The sequence below is a fragment of the Coenobita brevimanus genome, chromosome 53, assembly GCF_032717465.1.
Source record: "Coenobita brevimanus isolate Jiangsu-jjx chromosome 53, ASM3271746v2, whole genome shotgun sequence".
Taxonomy (NCBI): Eukaryota; Metazoa; Arthropoda; class Malacostraca; order Decapoda; family Coenobitidae; genus Coenobita; species Coenobita brevimanus.
In genome coordinates this window covers 2,059,371-2,078,570 of record NC_137006.1, presented here as the reverse complement: position 1 = coordinate 2,078,570, position 19,200 = coordinate 2,059,371, and the positions used below count along the sequence as shown (strand labels likewise).

At 42.4% G+C, this 19,200-nt stretch overlaps 1 protein-coding gene across 1 annotated transcript in view; it reads right to left on the bottom strand.

The window, feature by feature from the left end:
* The window catches only part of Vps11 (vacuolar protein sorting 11), a 49,783-nt gene that overhangs the window by 16,881 nt on the left and 13,702 nt on the right, over positions 1-19,200 (bottom strand). The window contains exons 7-19 of the mRNA XM_080273174.1: positions 17,460-17,587; positions 15,864-16,079; positions 15,024-15,177; positions 14,322-14,468; positions 13,466-13,629; positions 12,469-12,619; positions 11,935-12,133; positions 11,146-11,290; positions 9,333-9,514; positions 6,160-6,361; positions 4,784-4,879; positions 3,949-4,036; positions 219-369 (exon numbers count right to left, since the gene is read on the bottom strand). Of these exons, the coding sequence (XP_080129300.1) occupies positions 219-369; positions 3,949-4,036; positions 4,784-4,879; positions 6,160-6,361; positions 9,333-9,514; positions 11,146-11,290; positions 11,935-12,133; positions 12,469-12,619; positions 13,466-13,629; positions 14,322-14,468; positions 15,024-15,177; positions 15,864-16,079; positions 17,460-17,587 (2,023 nt within the window). The remainder of the gene's footprint in view (positions 1-218; positions 370-3,948; positions 4,037-4,783; positions 4,880-6,159; positions 6,362-9,332; positions 9,515-11,145; positions 11,291-11,934; positions 12,134-12,468; positions 12,620-13,465; positions 13,630-14,321; positions 14,469-15,023; positions 15,178-15,863; positions 16,080-17,459; positions 17,588-19,200) is intronic.

Sequence of the window (19,200 nt, the reverse complement as noted above, 5' to 3'; positions counted from 1 at the left end):
GATGAAAGCGCTTTATGTCCTTATGTCACAACTTGCTGCTGCATTGTATATTATTTATTTATCTATTTATTTATTTTGTAAGAAAGAAGGAACCAAAGGACAGGAGCCCACAAGGTTGTTCCCTCCAAGAAAAAACAAAAACAGGCAACAGAGAGCCAACTTCAAGATGAAAGTGTGTCGGTGCATTAAGTCAAGTGTGTGGTTCGTACACAGCTTACCCTTGGTGGTGTTGAGGGAGGGGTAGAGTGCATGGAGGGTGCGGAGGCTGGTAAACACCCCACGACCAAGGTAATCTGCCAGCACCGAAAACGAGTCTGATGAACGTTCCAGTTGTTCGTGAAACTGGTCATGCTGGCTGCGGTGAGTTTCCTGCATTGTTGGGAAAGGTACTGTAAGTGAGATAAAACACACATCTTTTTACATTTTTTTTTTTTTTTTGTCCAACTCTGGGCAAAGGCTTCAGGGCCTATATCTCGGGGGCAGTAGCCTATCCCAAGGCCCAGTAGTCCTCATACACCTCCACATGTCACCACTTCGGCGCTAACACCCACCGTCCATATTGAATACATGCTAGGGCTGTCTCATACAGGACTGGTGTATTGGTATTAGCGGGGGTAATTTTATGACATGTCGGCGGGTCAACTGGTAGATCAGGAAAGTCTGCTTCTATGAAATTCAAATCCTTAAACTGTTCCCTGGCCCAGCCGGGATTCGAACCTGGGTCCATCAGGACTGCAGGCCGCCTCTCTACCGATTCAGCCACACATCTTTTTACAAAATGATCATCACTATCTATCTATCCATTCATCTAAATATCTATGTATAACCAGGCACCTTAGTTCGAAAAGAGTGGACACTAACAAACCGCTTCCAATTCAGCCAGTCCTCTCCATCCATCAGACTGCTCTCACTCTAATTCATACCACCCACAATCATATACCTCTCCACTCCAGTCCTTTCTTATATTTGATCTCCTTCTTCCCTCCCTCATTTTACCTCACTCACATTCACTCTTCTAGTCAATCACTCATTTTCCATTCTCTCTGTAAAGTTATGAACAATATTAATGCTCTCCAGCACTGAAGGAATCAAAGAAATTAAGTGCAGCATGTGGTTCAAGCATATGCAGTCACCAAAAAGTCTAAGATTATCTCAACAGGTACTTTTTGCCTGCTTATGAGGCTCTCTACTGATTCTTCCCCACCAGTTTAATTATGCACATAGCACATTCTCTTGTATGGTATGGTACTTAAGCAGGTTGCATCATCTACTTCATCCTCATCACCTTATTCCCCACACCATAGAATGAAACTAACAACATCATATTCCACACACACCATACCAGTTTCCCTCCCCCTCCACACACACAAAGCACTGTAAATGGCTTCTGGGTTGCAGGACACCATTTCACTTGTCACTCAGTGTACAGCTAACTGAAGTGGAAAGAAGAGTAATAAAAAGTGAAATGATGGATGGGAGAAATAGCAAGAGAGGAGTACAGACAAAGAAAAAGGATTATGACAGATGAAGGAAGATGTATGCAGTACTACATCAAGTGAATGGATGATGGTTGCCACTACCTACCAGTCTTCAACCATGTAATCAATGGTTCCAAAATAAACATTGTTTATGTTCACAATTTTTCCTAAAGCAATTTCTATAAATGGGTAATATGTTTTATATATCTTACACAGTTTTCTCTTCACAGTGTACAAATAAAAACACCAGACGTATACATTCATAGAAAGTTATTAGTGACTATTTTAAAATATAAAGATGGGAGACTGCATGGATATTTTTTTTTTAGAGAGAGAGAGAGAGAGAGAAATACCTCCTGACTGCAATATTTACACTGTCCCGAACCCCTACCTGCAACTTTTTCACTGACAACACCAGGCCATCATCCATTTTCATTCCCTTGACAGGCACAGTTAACCTCTGACTTTGTCCCTGAAATATTCACCCTCAGGCCTCTTGCTGAGTCCTTCCTATCAAATCATACGTACAATCACTCACTAACTCAACACCACACTGGGTATCACACACTGGCATCAGGTTATCAGCATATGGGAGTTCTCATGGTACGCCAGCTCTGGGGTTCCCATGATAAGGCAGTAAATTCTGGTGATAAGGCTAGGCAGTAAATTCTCCTGATAATGCTGGGCAGTAAATTCTAATGATAAGGCTAGGCAGTAAATTCTCATGATTGGGCTAGGCAGTAAATTCTCATGATAAGGCTAGGCAGTAAATTCTAGTGATAAGGGTTCAACATCTTTTCAAGGACCATAAGTAAAAGAAGTCTGCTCTAAACTGACTCCTCAAGTAGACCTAGTTTTAGCTCAGAATCTTCCCTTAGAACATCCTTCACCCTCACTACAGTTTCTAATCCTGCATACACTGCAATGAACAATTTCCTTATAGACCATTACAGGACTTTCCCTGTGATTCTGTTAACTGCTTTTTTCAGGTCTACAAACAAGTTTAATGTACAGTATAAGAGTTACTCCTTACCCAGGTACTTATCCTACAGTTGCCAATCTATAAAACTTGCATCACTGGTGTTCTTTCCAGGTGTGGGCTACATTTATCAATCTATCCATCTACCATCCAATCCAGTATCGTTTCATCAGAAGTGTAGGGGGCTGGAACTACTCAGACCAGACACTTTAGGTTAAAGTGACTAGTTGCTCTTCCCTGACAGGCATTCCATAAGCAATAAACCCTTGGGAGTAGACCAATATGGGTAACATCTGGTTGGAGCTCCATAACTAACTGGACCAAGAGGTGTCTATAAAAAAGTGCGTGAAGGTAATGTGGCTAATCCACAACCATCAGTACACAACATGAAGGCTCATCCTTAATCACCCCATGAGTAGCAAAAAACTCATATTATGGGAAACGTAATGATGTACAACAGGGGAATCGGCCTACCTATTACATATATTTACTTCTTTCCATCTCTGGAACCATATCTTTTCTATTTGCAGCTTCACCATTCTTCACTCTAACAAAGTGCTTTCTACACCAGTTCATGCTTTACCTCAGGTGCTGACTCCCATATTGTCTCCACCATCTCTAGGCTGTTCCTGTCCTAGTGAAACTCTTCATGTTGCAGTTGGTTATGGTAGCTTCACACATTTTCAATTTTCTCTTGGTCATCTACTAATTACAGCACCTACACTCAGTTTTTTTTATCGAGGCGAAGATGCACTTGACATGATGGTGATGGCTGGCTGAATGCAACATGTCCCAATAACTTATTTACTAACCCAAATTTCTCCCTCAGATATAAGGTATCAATTAATAATGCTGATGAGTATAGTATCAATTAATAATACTAATGAGGAAAAAGATTGTGAAGTAATGTTGCACTCAGCCAATCACCACCAACTTGTCAAGTGCATCTCTGCCTTGATAAAAAGTACTGAGTATAGTTCACCCCCTATAATGCAAATACCATTGATGATGATGATGATGGTGATGATGATGATGATAACACTACTATTCATGACAATTACAGTAATCAAAACAATAACAGTGATCCTAACTGTGACAAGAATGACGACTACAACAAAAATGATAAGAAGGGCAGAAGTTACAGTAATGACATTCTTAAAAAAAATGTAGACAACAACAGCAATAAACAATACTGATGGAAAAATGATACTACTATAAATTGACGTAAAATAAATACAACAGCCAATCCCATATTATACCTTTTAGAAGTGTAGTAGGGGTCAGAGGCTAGGCTACTGTAGTCCACTAAAATGAAGAGTAGATGACCCAACACTTACTCTGATGGCATTACATGAGAGAAAAAGTCCTCAGTCACCTCCTGGAAATCAAAACCTTACATGCTAGTGAGGCTGTTACTCCACCTTGGGTATTCTAACCACTACACCACCAGGCTGTCAATAACCAACTCTAGCTGACAGTAATGACACTAACCTGAGCTTGGATGACCTCAAGCATCTTTCTGTTCTCTGGCAGACACACAGGACACTCAGCATCACTCTCACTGTAGCTCTCAAAACAGCTGTAATGAGACAAAGTGGTACATGTCAGTAATGCACGGTGTTTCCCTTATCTACTGCACTATGATCTGACTGAGGACATGAACCAGAGGAAAAAAAGAAGGAAGCCCCACTCCCTCCCCATTCTCACTTCACACAAGAACAGTCTGACACTACAGGCAATGACTAGTTTTGCAAAATGCCCAATGCTTTCACCTTATATGGGTAACCCCGCTTTCATGATGATACATTATGTCATTTGCATGTGATACTGTATTTCATTGTCAGTACTGCAATCACATAAATATTCATTCAATAACAGACTAAACTCCCTGGGAAAGCACAAGCTACACTGATAATTTAGGACACCATCACATTCTTCTTGCATGATACTCTTTGGAACTAGTGAACACCTGTATCATATTTCACCCATCCATTTATACAACTACTATACTTCTACCTCTCTATGTATCTATTGCTAGACGCCTTAATCTCGTAAGGTATGGTCACAAACAAATCGCCTCCATGTCGTCCTGTCCCCTTCCATTTCACTGCCCTGCTCCCAGCTCACACCCCCCTCTCTCATTTACCTCTCCACTCCATCCCTCCATCTCATCCTTGGCCTTCCCCTCCCTCTCTACCCCTCTACATCACTCCTATACACTCTCCTCGTCAGTCTCTCTCATTACACATATTACAAAACAAAATTCTACCTCCATTGATGATTACTGGTTATTCATTCTAAGTTAATGAAAGCTAATTAAACTTACTGATGGTGGAAGGAGTGTTGGCAGAGGAAGTGAACTGATGGCAACTCCAGCTCATTGTTGCAGATGTTGCACTTGGTTGCTGTGAACTGTGTTGCACTGCAAAAGCACAAACACACACATTACATAGGATTAGATGATGGCACTATTAGACATGTCAGGAAAAATATGCATCGTTCACATATATTTGTCAGCTCAGAGTATATCGTATTCTTGGAAAACTGACTTGCCACACATAAATCAATGTGGACTACCTTAAAGAACTGTAATTATCAGGAAGAAATTTTACCTGCCTGCCCATAGACTACTAAGAAAATTTATCTACAAATCCATGTAGTAGCTGAAAGAGAAAGAAAGAAAGAAAGAAAAAACCCTAGTCATGATCAGCTTATATATGGTACTGTTTTATTTACTTACCTCTGCCGCCCACACACAGGAGTATCAACAATATTAGAGAATCCTGGTAAAACACATTTCTCCCTAAAGCACTGATGACACTTACCCCCTCCCCAATCCTTTCCAACTAAATACAGTAAAAATCCTGTACGCCGAATGGCAGGGGATCGAGGGTCTTTTGGACTACCGTTTTTTTTGGACTATTGGGAGGGAGGACCTCTGAAGACATTAAAAGATTGTACATGATCACTACATAAACACTAAATTGATATGGGTTATTGTTTTACCCACTGGAAATGTATAGAACTGTAGATGAATAGCTGCAGGCAGGTACATCCAAGTCAAAAAGCAAGTTCAAGCCAGATAAATCCTTAGATAAAGCCCAGAAAATTTCAGAAAAAGACCAGAAAAAATATTAAAAATTTGCCTTGAAAAATTCAGAGAATTGGTAGTTGGGTTGAAGGGTTTTTACTGTACTGGATTCACTTCTTAAATCTCAGTCAGTTGTGTAGCAAGGTCTCCACATATGGGGATATCAAACAGAGGCCAATCTGTAATTTATTTTAGGGAAGGGAGGGAGCTGAATACGATACAACACAGTGAACATAAGTCTGTATTAAATACTTGTACTGTGATCCAAAATTTCAAATGTGTGATCCGAGCTCCCCATTAGTTACACCACTGACCATAACTCTTAAACCCAGTCCTTGTGTGTACATGGGTGACTTGTCCTCCATGGTGACTGTGTGTTGTATGTACTGCCGTATCCTAGAGGTCTTGGCAGCCAGGGAGGTAGCATGGGACCCCACCACATCCAGCAGGAACTCACTTAACTCATAGGTTCCTGCACTTTGTGTCACTTACTTCACCCTCAATCTGAATCACAACACTTCCACCCCAACCCACTCTCCCTCAACAACTTCCTCTTTATATATTGCACCAAATTTTCTAGCCACTACCTCATCACAACTCCAAATCCCAACCTGGTGCGCAGGTGTGTGATCTTGTCCTTCATGGTGGCTGTGTGCTGCATGTACTGCTGTGTCCTGGAGGTCTCAGCAGCCAGGGAGGCAGTATGGGACCCCACCACACCCAACAGGTACTCACGCACGTCACCCAGGGTCATGTGTGGTGATCCGGACAGCACCTCAACTACCTCCAATGCCGGCATTAAATTCTTCTCTTCTGCAACACCAGTGATAGAAATGCAGTACATTCAGATAATTTAACAAGATTAATCCTGGTGAACGAAAAAATGAATTAATCACTCAGAATGACTCCATGATTCCTCTTACAGCACTACTATTAAGGCCATCATACAACAACTTCAGTACAGCTGTTGAGAAAAAATATCTAAGATTAATAATATTTGAAATTCTTGGCTGCATTTCTGTCTCCATGCACTGATGGCTGTATTGCTAGTCTTCTGGAACCATGTCTGTATAAATATGTTTTGGATGGAGGTAAAGAAAGTAAGGCAGTGCAAAAGGGGAAATAGTAGGGGAGTGAAAGATAGGAATAATAGATTGTTAGTGGAGAAGGGAGAGAAATTGAGGAGATGGAAGGAGCACTTTGAGGATTTGTTGAATGTAGAGAGTGAGAGCAGTGTGAGTATAAGTGGTTGGGGAATGGCTGGGAGAAGAAGAGATGAGAGGAGGGAGGAAGAGATCAGTAGGTCGGAAGTAGTGGAAGCGATGAAGAAGATTAAGCTGGGAAAGGCCCCAGGAATTGATGGAGTGTGTGGTGAAATGCTTAGGTATGGGGGTGAGATTGTTGTGGAGTGGATATGGAAGTTGTGTAGATTGGCTTGGGAAGAGGGAAGGGTTCCAGAGGACTGGAAATCAGGTATAATTGTTCCTCTGTACAAAGGAAAAGGGGAGAGAGAAGTATGTGGTAACCATAGGGGTATTTGCCTTCTTAGTGTGACTGGTAAAATATATGGTAGAATACTCATTGATAGGGTTAGGCATATGACAGAGGAGCTAGTTGGAGAAGAACAAGGGGGATTTAGGAAGGGAAAGGGGTGTGTAGATCAGATATTTGTTCTAAGATGTTTAGTGCAGAAGTATCTAGAGAAGGGAAGGAAAGTGTATGCTGCCTTCATGGACTTGGAGAAAGCTTATGACAGAATAGATAGGCAAGGTATGTGGAAGGTATTAATAATATATGGAGTGGAGGGGAAATTGTTGAGTGCTGTGAAGAGTATGTACGAGGGAGCTAGGGCTACGGTGCGAGTAGATGGTGAGCTGAGTGAGTTCTTTGATCTCAATGTGGGACTGAAACAGGGGTGTGTAATGTCTCCATGGCTGTTTAATATATATATGGATGGGGTTGTAAAGGAGGTACAAGGTAGGGCAGTGGATGTGGGGGTGGCCCTAATGAATGAGGGTGAGATTTGGAAGCTTCCGGTGTTGCTGTTTGCTGATGATACAGTATTGTTGAGTGAAGATGAATGGGAGTTGCAAGGTTTGGTGAATGAATTTGGGACAGTGTGTAGGAGGAGGAAGCTGAAAGTTAATGTAAACAAAAGTAAAGTTATGGTGTTTGAGAGGAATGAAGTCACAGAGTGTGCAGTGAGGTTGGATGGAGAGGATATGGAGAATGTGAGTGCATTCAAGTACTTGGGTAGTGTGATGAGTAAGGATGGAACTTTGGGGGATGAAGTACGTGAAAGGGTACAGCAGGGAAGAAAGGTTGTTGGTACACTGAAAGCAGTGATGAGAAATAGGGAGGTGAGTATGGAAGTTAAGAAGTCACTGCATGATGGTATTGTGATCCCTACCCTGACGTATGGAAGCGAGGCGTGGGCATTGCAAGAGGGGAACAAGTCAAGAGTGAGAGCAGTGGAAATGAGTTACTTGAGAGGAGCATGTGGAGTGACGTGGAGGGACAGGTTGACGAATGAAGAAGTGAAGGAACGTTGTGGGGTAGATGTGGATGTGGTTGAAAAGATTAGGAGAAATACACTGAGGTGGTTTGGACATGTGGAGAGAATGGAGAATGAAAGACTGACTAAGAGGGTGTATGTAGGTGAGGTGGAGGGAGGGAGAGGGAGGGGTAGACCGAGGATGAGGTGGAGGGACGGAGTTGAGAGGTATATGAGGGAGGGGGGGGTGAGTTGGGGGGAGGGGAGTCAAATGGTGGGTGACAGAGTGACTTGGAGGCGTTTTGTCTGCGGCCACCCTTTGCGGGATTAGGGCGTCGGGCTATAGATAGATAGATTATTGCAAAAGGTGATGAGATTTGTGCTTGTGGTAATACTTGTTATTTTGTGCTGGGTTCAGAAGCAAATGAAATGACATGCAAGATCTGAGAGGCTGTAGACTGGGTTTCCACAAATTTTAGAGCATATACTGGAGCTACTGATCTATATGTATGTTTATCTGGCTTCTCGCCCATAACAAGACTGCTCTCTGATACATTATGACACTGACTGCAATTAACTTGCAATCCTCCTCACACACCCACCTGTGCATGACACAGATGTCTTGTGTCACATAATTAAATTACATATATTTTATGAAATTTACTGGTTTATATATGGCAAATATGGTAACACAATCCAATCATATTGTAATCCCTCTGTGATGCATCCAGTGAAATATGTCTTAAATGATACATCCATGCACACATCATTCACACCTTTGGCATTCTCAGTTCTGATCCAAAAATAATTCCACTTTCATGATGATGAAGATAATACTAAAAAAGAAAAAAAAAATACTGTAACAGATTAGTAAAATAGACCAGAGAACAAACAGAAGGATGATATAGTCAAAGGTGCACGAGAATGAGAAGAAAACATAAGAACATTCACCCAAGATGCCTTGTTCTATTTTTTCTTGCTATTTACATGCCATTTACTTCAGCCCAGGAAAGACCTCGCCCATTAAAGGGATTACTGAATACTAAATCATAGCCTCCAATTAAAAAAACTCTCCCCAGCTGAGTATAATGGTCTGCAGAAAGTAATGAGAAAATAAAATATGCATAATCAGCTTGAAGGGGGGTGTGAGCTGGGAGCAGGGCAGTGAAATGGCAGGGGACAGGGAAAGATGGAGGCAATTTGTTTGTGGCCACCCTTTATGGGATTAAGCTATCTGGCAATAGACAGATAGATAGATAGATAGCTTGAAGGGGTTAAAGCATGACTCACTGATGTTTGAGAGGCATGTGGTGAGGTGGTATGGGTCTGGGGGCTGCGGGGCTGATGGTGAGGCCAGTTGACGCAGCAGGACACACCACAAGCGAGGCACGGTTGGGGACTTACGCGTACAGACACCAACCGCATTCTCCCACTCACCACGCTCTCCATACCACTCCACCATCTCCTCAAACCTGTGGGGAGGGAGATAAGAGAGAGGATTAGAAGGTGTGAGGGAGGAGAGGTACAGAAGAGAGGGGACAAACAGAGACGAGAGAGAGGAGAGTGTAAATACCCACTGCACTATCCCACTCACTGCACATCATTACCTCTCTACCATCTCTTCCAGCCTGTGGGGAGGAAAACGGGAAGCGAGACAGAAGTAAGGAGGAGAGGCAGAGATGAGAGGAAGAGGGAGCACAAATAGGGACTTAAGCATACACACATCAACTTCACTTTCCCAGTCACCACGCTCTCAGAACTACTCCACCATTTCCTCTAACCTGTGGGCAAGAAGGGATAATAAGTATGAGGATTAAGAGGTAAGGAGGAGGAGGAGAGAAGAGAGGGAAGTGAGGTAGTGATAAGAGAGGGAAGAGAGGTAGTGATACGAGAGGGAGGAGAGTGATAAATAACCACTACAGTCTACCATTCACCTCGCTCACCATTCCAATCAGGCATGAAGGGATAATAAGTATGAGGACTGAGAGGTATGGAGGAGAAGTGGAGAAGACAGGGAAGAGAGGTTGTGATAAGAGGAGGAGGAGAGTGATAAATAACCACCACACTCTACCATTCACCTCGCTCACCATTCCACTCAAGCGTCTCTCCTCAACCTACCGTACTGGGTGGAACGGAGATACACACACTGATCATGATGAGAAATGCATGAGAAGGAGGTGAGGCAGACATGAGAGGCACACATCAACAGCGTTCTCCCATTCACCACTCTCAGTATCCACCTTTCCTCAAATTTCTCCAATTCACAGCACCAGATTTTGGCAAAAAGTTGTGGCAACTGGAAAACATCCCTGACATCCACTGGAGATTGTTTGTACAGCACTCTCCCCTTCATTCATCCACATTCCAGCATGTCTTCCTATAGTACTGTCACCTTAACATGGCCTAGATTTCTGTCCATGGGCAAACTTTGGTTAGTATCTCAGTGTAAATTTTTTTCTGGCACTCTGGAGCCTATTTCACCTTACACTAGGGTGGAAAAGGAGGTCTGGATGACGATGACGATGATGATGATGATGATGTACCGTAGCTAATTACGTGTGGTTGAGCGGCAATAAATAAATTAAAAAATAAATAAACCAATAAATAAATAAAGACAATGCTACAGCACTACATCCCTACCTCAGCACTTCTTGACTAGCCTAATATTCTAGTGTAATGTTACAACTCACAGTGAAGATGGAGAGATGACAAGTTTAGGCCATGATAAAGTAAAAAGAATATATTGATTGTTAAAACTCCACATTCAAGTTGGAGAGATGACAAGTTTAGGACAAGTTAGAGTCAGAAGAGTATATCAATTGTTACAACACCACATTCAAGTTGGAGAGATTGCAATTTTAGGCCATGTGACAGTCAAAACAGTATATTGATTGTTACAGCTCTGCATTCAGGTTGGAGAGATGGCAATTTTAGGCCAAGAGAGAGGTATATGAGAGAGAGGGGTGTGAGCTGGGAGCAGGGCAGTGAAATGGCTGGGGACAGGGCGACATGGAGGTGATCTGTTTGTGGCCGTCCCTTATGAGATTAACATGTCTGGCAATAGATAGAGAGTAAAAGAACATAACTTCAATACCACACTTACATTCCAGCCTGTTCCCAAAGCAGCAACTTGCCCTGATGGAACTGGTGCTTGTCACAGAGGAGGAGTGCATGGTGGCGGGAGTACTGGTGGTCAGAACTACGTAGCACCTCCATGATCCTTTCACCCAGTGCTGTCTGCTCCTGACCTGTGAAATATGATGCGACAGATGTGAGACAGAAGACAGGAGAAGAGAAAAGAGAAAAGGAAAGAGAAGAGAAAGGAAGGGAAAATGTGAGTAAAGAAGAGAAGAGAGAATTAAAAAAAAAAAAGAAATAATAATGAGAAAAAACATGAGGCGTGGAAAGTGTGCATGTATGCATAAGTGCACATATAGAGAGACCTTACGGTCCAAGTGATGAGGTCTGACCATTTAGTTCACTGCTATCGTTAGGCTGGAGAAAGAGAGAGTGCGAGAAAAAATGTAATCAGCATTATGGTACGCCTGCTGGGAAACAATACAATATGGTAAGGCACAGTACTAACGCAATACGGTACTATACTGCACAAAAAGTAAGGAAACATACATGGTTGCCCATATATAACATTCTTCTTCCACTCTGCTGGGTGATTTCTTGCATGTTGCAGTCAGCATTATCAATGTCTATCCTGCATCATCTATTCATTTCCTACTCCCACTGCCACACTCACATCCACACCAGCATATTCAGCCATCCACACACTGCACAAGGCATCACTTGACATATTTCTTGTGAAGCGCTATTTACAGGTCATCCTGTATAGTACGACAGTGCAGGGTGAGATAAATTACAGTGAAATAAGCATACAGACCTTCAGGGGCAAGGCAGTATAGGTGTAGGTACTCAGCCAGGAGGGCAGTAAGGAGGCGTGGTGAGAGTGTGCCAGTGTGTGTCCAAACCCGCTCCAGGAAGGCCACACAGTGCTCACCCTGCCCACACACCAGGTACTCAAACTCCTCGGGGTCTGCACACTGGGGCTCATCAGGGCTTAGGTAACCGTCCAGTGAACCCTGGGGACATGATGGTGAAGACTAAACAGCAACAGCAAATCCCACTGATCTCTTTCGGCTCAGAAAGAAGCACTAATAGGAAAATACAGCACTCAAATACTGCAGCTCATCAGGATTAATGTAACCATCTAGTGAGCACTGTGGACCTGATGGTTAAGCTTAAACAGTAAAGGGTAACAGGTAATCTCATACTACAGTCAGTTTATTTTCATTTGATGGAAAAGGGCCTATCACACAAAGGACTATACCACAACCACCACCAAAACTGAAACAACAACAACCACAACTACCAATTCTGCTAATACAACCATCCAACCACCACAACTGCCACCCACCTCCTTAATGACAGGGCTGTTTGTGGGTTTGTAATCAGTGCAGAGGTGTACTAGTAGATTTGTTGTTTCCTCTGGTGCATGGTTCAATAAGACTGAACCATATCGCAGAATGTTTTCTTTGGCATCCTCTAGGTCCAAGGTTGCAATGTATCTGTGAGAGGGAGAGGGGATATGTAATGGAGAAGTGGTGGCTTGCTGAGTCCCATATATCTTAATACTTTGGCTGCTAATTCTTGGAGAACATCAATTACCCAACAATCATAAAATCACATGGAGGATATGGAATACACCCATATATTCCAGTGTAGAACATTTTTTTTAGCGTGTACGTGTGCATGTTTACCCATACACAGCAGCCAAAGAGCTACCAGTTCTGAAAGTGTCTTTTATATCTGATGCTTCCTACTTAGATTATTTTATTCTGCTTAGGAGACAGACTACCTGAAGTGCACGGATTAAATACAATCTTCATCAACCCCTTCACTATTAGGGTGTTCTCCTACAGTGAATAAAATCATCTGGGAGCAACTATGAACAAATTATATAGTCAATGAGATCCTTAGGCTGAAAGGCTTAATCGTACCTCATTTCTGGTGGTCTGATATTTCACCCATGGCACCGTCCAAGCCCCAGACAGATCATACCAGGTTCAAAACTGAAACGTGCAGTCCCCCCAGTTCTGTATCTATAGACAAACTTCAGATTTCAAGCAGTATCTTTAAACCCAGGCACTTTGTTCCGTATTAATCTAGTTACTAAGACTCCATGTTAGGTCTCCTATGAAGAAGTCCCTCCAGGTGAATATAAACAAACACAACTCCGTCCCACTGCTCAAAACATGAAGCCTGCCTATACAAGCAAAATTAGGGGGTGTAACTAGGAGTGGGGGACAGATATGACATACAGGAAGGGACATGATGCATCCTACTCACCTTAACTCCAATTAGTGATGAAAAGACAATAAAACATACTCCAGGAACCCCCTCACAATGCCTACCTAAGAGCAGCAGAGTAGTCTTGTTTATCCTGTGTGAGTATAGCGAGGTGGTGTGAATGAAGGCCATGTGAGGCAGAAAGGGTGAGGGCGTGGTCCAGGTAGCCTGCAGCCCGGCATACACGCACCCCAGCCTCCACATCACAGTCCACACTTCCACCCTTGTTCTGCAGGGGAATGGAGAAAGAGATCAGCATGAAAGGGTGGAAGAAGGAAGAAGTGAGATGGGGAGTGAGAGGGATAAGGACAGAGAGAAGTCACAGGAAGTGAGAAAAATGGGGAGAGGGAGAGGAGGTAGTGTGGTGGTGCATGTACAGAAGAAAGGAAATAGGGTGTGAGGGAAAAAAGAATGTGAGGAAATGTAAATGGAAGTGGTGTAAGACTGTTCTTCCATATACTTTTCCTACAACACAAAGCATTTTTATTATAAGATAAATCTCACACTCCCTACAGTCCCCTAACATTCGGTACAAATGGTAAAGCAACAACCTTCTTCCACTCCACTAAACTTAACTGCAGAATATTCTATGTGCCTAAAGCTAGATGCCTTAACCCCTCAAATCCAGGGTGATGTCTTCTTTAGTTTACACTTGACTCTACCAGACAATATTATTCTACTTAGGAAACAAATCCTGTAATTATGAGATTTATTAAGCTTGTATCCAACCCTTCCAGGCTGAAAAGTCTATCCTACACTGAACATAACTGTCAGAAAATAAAACGGCATCCCCAAACTTAAAAGGTTAATCCTGGAAGGGGTGGCAGCAAATGAACTGCCTCCATGTCACCCTGTCCTCCACCACCAAGCTGCCCTCTCTCCAACTCACATCTCGTCTCTCTCATAGAAAACACATCCTACCGTAATAAACTGGTGCAGCTGTGTGGTGTCCCTGAGGCGGGTATAACAGTTCAGCAGCAGTGAGGTGTGGTCAGAGCTGGCCCAGCCTCCACGGTGAAGACCCTCAAGGTAGCTTGTCAGAAGGTGGATGTGTTGTGTGTCCAGGTACTGAAACAAAATGAGATGTGTGTCACTGTTACCTGTCATCTTCATTATCATCACTTCAAATCACTCGTACCATTTTGCACAGTATCGTTTATAAAGGCCCTAACATGCTTGCATGCATCAGTCTCGATCACCTAATAATGACTCTTACCCGACTTACCGGTATGTCACTAATCTCTTCATTAACATCATCATCATCATTTTCATCTTCGTCATTATCAACAGCATAGTCCCCAGTACTGTACTTGCATTGCAAGTAGCCTTGCACCACCTACTGCACAGGGGTGCACAAGAGTTGTACCAGGAGCTTCCCATTTTCCTTAATTATGTCTCTTCATTTAAAGTCTCTATCATCCCACCCCTTTGAACAAAGGAAATTGGCTCTGGTTGATGATAATGATGATAAATTATTAATTTTTGAGATAGCAGTGAACGACAATATAGTACAGTACACCAATACTGTACTTATTAATACAATTCTTGGACTTTCATTCTGCCTTTTCATTATTTTCATTATTCTTTCCACACACTACAACTTATTAGCTCTCTCTCTCTCACCTTCCTGATGACATACGAAGGCTCAAGGTGTGGCAGTGTGCTAAGGTACTGGTCCATGGCAGCTGCATGGTTGCCCTTTGAGTATAACCAGTCACCATACTGACGCAGGATTTCGGCAACCTCCTCGGGGTCACAGCACTGAGTCTTGGCAAGGCTGGAAGTTAGTAGGCCATGAAAAATCACCTCCACACTGCCCTGTCCTCCACCATCTGACAGCCTTCTCTCCAACCCATACTTACCTCTCCACTCCATCTCTATCTCATCCTCATTTCCCCTCTCCCCATCTCTTCCTCCACCTCACACACTTACACCTTCCTAATCAATTTTTCTTCATTTTTTCCACATGGCCAAACCATCTAAGAATGCTCCTTCTAACACTTTCCAGCACATTCACATTGACACACTTTCCTAATTAATCTTTTTTCATTTCTTCCACATGGCCAAACCATCTAAGAATGCTCCTTCTAGACCTTTCAGACATATTCACATCTACAAAACACGCACTGCCAAGCTTTCTCATTTGTCTTTCTCTCCATTTTTCACATGACTTAGATAACTCATTTTTGCTTTTCTCACTATTAATTTGTTCTCTCTGCAAAGTCTAAGCTTCAGTTCTATTCAGTACTTTGGGGATCATAACACTGCCAAGTGTAAGGTAACACCATATATAACCAAGAAAACGCATGGAATTTTTGTCCTTTCTGATACTATATGTACTGGTAAACACAATACAGTATTTCCCCTCTGTTCTTTCTTTTGGACTCATTCCCCTGCCCCCATCTCTTCTCATCCTTTTTTTCTCTCACTCTCCAGTACCCCTCCCCCTCTCTCTCCCCTCACCTTATAGCAGTATCAAACTGGTTCTTCCTAAACAGCAGCTGAAACTTGGTATGTAGGTCCTTCTCGGCCAGATGGATGAGTGCTGGTGCAGGATGGGATGTGATGAGGTACAGGCCACCCCACTCCCCCACCACTCCAGCCAGCCCACGCACCTTGGTACTCAGGGCCACAAGCTTGTTTGTCAGATCATAGATGGTGATGGAGCGTTCTGTGCCCCTGTGGTCGAGAAGAACACATTATCTGTTTATTTCTGTTTCTATTGTGACATTAAATTTAACCAGAATGTGTATAATGTGATGATCTATTCTGTGAACCTGTGCTGGAAACAGCTCAAAAACAGGGTACCAAAGATACTCATGGAAAGTGAGTGAAAGGGATACTGCAACAGAGTTACATCAATATGCAGCATACTCAGGCAGCAGCAGCATATTCAGTAACTTCTTCAAAGATACATGCAATTTATCACTATGTATAACAAAAGAGAGCTTGATTTGACATTTCTCTGCATAAATTTTCACTTTCTTCATAAGTCAACAAATGAAGCCTGCTTGGTACACTGAAAGCTACCAGGTTTGGAGGTACTGGCAGTAGTTTCTGGTGGGCCATGCTTAATGCTTATTAACAGAGAGTGAATGGATAAGCTCGTGAGCATTTGCATTTGAGTACAATGTGATCCATATTAACTGGCATCCAAATAATGTGGTTTACTACCCCATTACAACATAGGGAAGATGGATGAAGCAAAAGAAAAGCTGACAGGCCAACCTACTCAGAACTACATGTGTTCTTACATGCATGGGGAGAGATTACAGAATATGTCTGTGACTGATGTTGGTAAATCAAGAACCTGGCTAATAATTACTTATAAAAAATCAAGCACTATGAAAATACAGTAATATTCCTCTCTGCTATATAGATGATGTCCACAAAAATAAAGTCTGGGTTAAAATTTTTGCCTGTTGTTTCACTGTGTCTATGTCACACTTAAAGCATGTCTGTGACTTTCCTACCTGACATATCATTTCAAAGAAACTCATCTGTGGGCTGAGACACATACCAAGCCTCTCTCAGCATAGGAATATTAACCACATGAAGAATATGAGAAGTAGCACATATGAAATATTTGGCAAACTTTTGACCCCCACGGTACATATGCTTCAAAATTATAGCCACCTTCTCTCTCTCTCCTGAAATCTGGTCCTGATACTGAGATGAAGTCATGTGAATCACTGGACACACAAACAAATGTGCTCTCACTCGTTAGCCATGGCACCTCTTGTCCCCTGAACCATCCCATCACAATACTGTCATTCACAAACATGTATCACCCCAACATCTGACACCTTTACTAACATCACATCTGTTCTGTTTATTCTTTCTACCACACTGACAATACAATTAAGCTCTGGGTAGACTTTTTCAAATGGGCAAATTATCTACCTCTACTGCCTTCAATAACCCCTCCAATACAAGTGATCTTCCTTAACTGAATAGAAACATCTTCAGGTGGTAAGAATACAATACAAATACATCACTTGACTGAATGGGTTAATCATGAGTCAATTTCAAATAATAGACATACAAATAATGTCTCACCCATGAGCTATGGTGCCTCTTTCACTAGCAGCCACCAGGAGGTATCCCCTAAACCATCCCACCACACTCTTGTCACCCTCAAACACGTAGCAAGACCCACGGCTGTCACTTGTGTAGCTGTAGATCGCCTGGTGGGGAGATAACACACAATCACTGTCATCATCTTCATCCATAGCAACATGAATGACATCATCATCATCATCATCATTATTATTATTATTATTATTATTATTACCTGTACTTTTATTATTACCACCTCCGCCAAAGACAGTGGAGAAGGTTGCATATTCACTTGTGTTTGCCTGTCTGTCTATTCGGCTGTTTGTGTACAAGATATCTCAAAAAGTTATCATCAGATGGTGGGGGCACTCACCATCCACTCACTTGATGTAGTGCTACTCTCGGATGTCTGCCCTTTCCTCTCCTCTTTCTGTTCCTTCCTTCCTCTTCTGTCTTTCTTTACTTCATTCTTTCCTCATCCTTCGCCTACGGATGACTTTACACTCCCTCTTTTGTCTTTCTTTCCTTCATTCTTTCCTCTTCCTTCTGCCTGTGGGTAACTCTACACTGAGTGACAAGCCAAATGGTTTCCTGTACACCAGGAAACCATTTACTATGCTGGGTGGTAACCATATAACCAAATTATGGCGCCTGGTGGTTTAACGGGTAATTACAGCGCTCCAATCGGATTGAGCCGGTGAAGGTTTATATCCAAGGGGTGGTTGGGGTTATTGCTCATATAATGCCACTCAGGGATGAGTGAGGCTAGTCACTCTCATCTTAAATGTCAGGACCAAATTGCCTAGCCCCGGGCTTCTATGCTCCTCATGGTGCAACGTGGAATTGGATGATGGATGGATGGATTCAATGAAATCTGGTGGACAGGTGTGCACTGGGTGGGGAAGAGCTGCTTAGATTTTGAGAAGGATCTGAATCTGGATGCAGGAATAAACAACAGATTTTACTGCTGTCAGCAGAGGTGTGCCATCTCTGTGAGTGTATACGTGGGCAAAGACCATAGAATTAATTACCTCCACCAACAATATTGGACAATGGTTAGTTTATAATTTATGAACTGTACTGGTGCTGGCGTTGGTGTGCACTGTTCTCTGAACAGTTAACATCATCATCATCATCTTTAATCAATTTTACAACAAAATGGGTAGGATTCAAAAAGAGGAAAAGGCAGATGCCAAAGGAAATGCTATCCACTGTAACTGGAATACAGCATGAACAATCCTTTCATTAATGCAGATTTTCAAACAGTTTATGTATGTTCTGAATAAAGTAATAATATATGTTTAATAGTCTCAAGAGAATTCTGTCATCTGGAATTTTCCTAATTTTAAGTGTATCCAAAAACTGTGTCCAAATAAAGTTTAAGTACATGTAATACCAAAACTGTGTCATACTAAGGTAATTTAACCATTTCTGAATTAACATAATTTATCCCATTTCCAAAATGTAATACAAAAAATTCTCTGTCAGAGGTATAATATACAGTAGATATCTGATACTCCGGGTTGTGTTTTAGAAGGACACACTGACTGTTGACTGATAAGGAAGATCTCTATACACCAGGGTCCACATATAATGTACCTCTTTCACTGCAGCTGGCGACCTCCCTTGTGTTGCAGGGATGGTCCAGTCAGCATTATCTCTGTCCACCCTACCCTGAATGCTTCACAAAAAGTGGATAATGCACACCCACTGTCACTCCCTCACTCATAGCACCAGACTG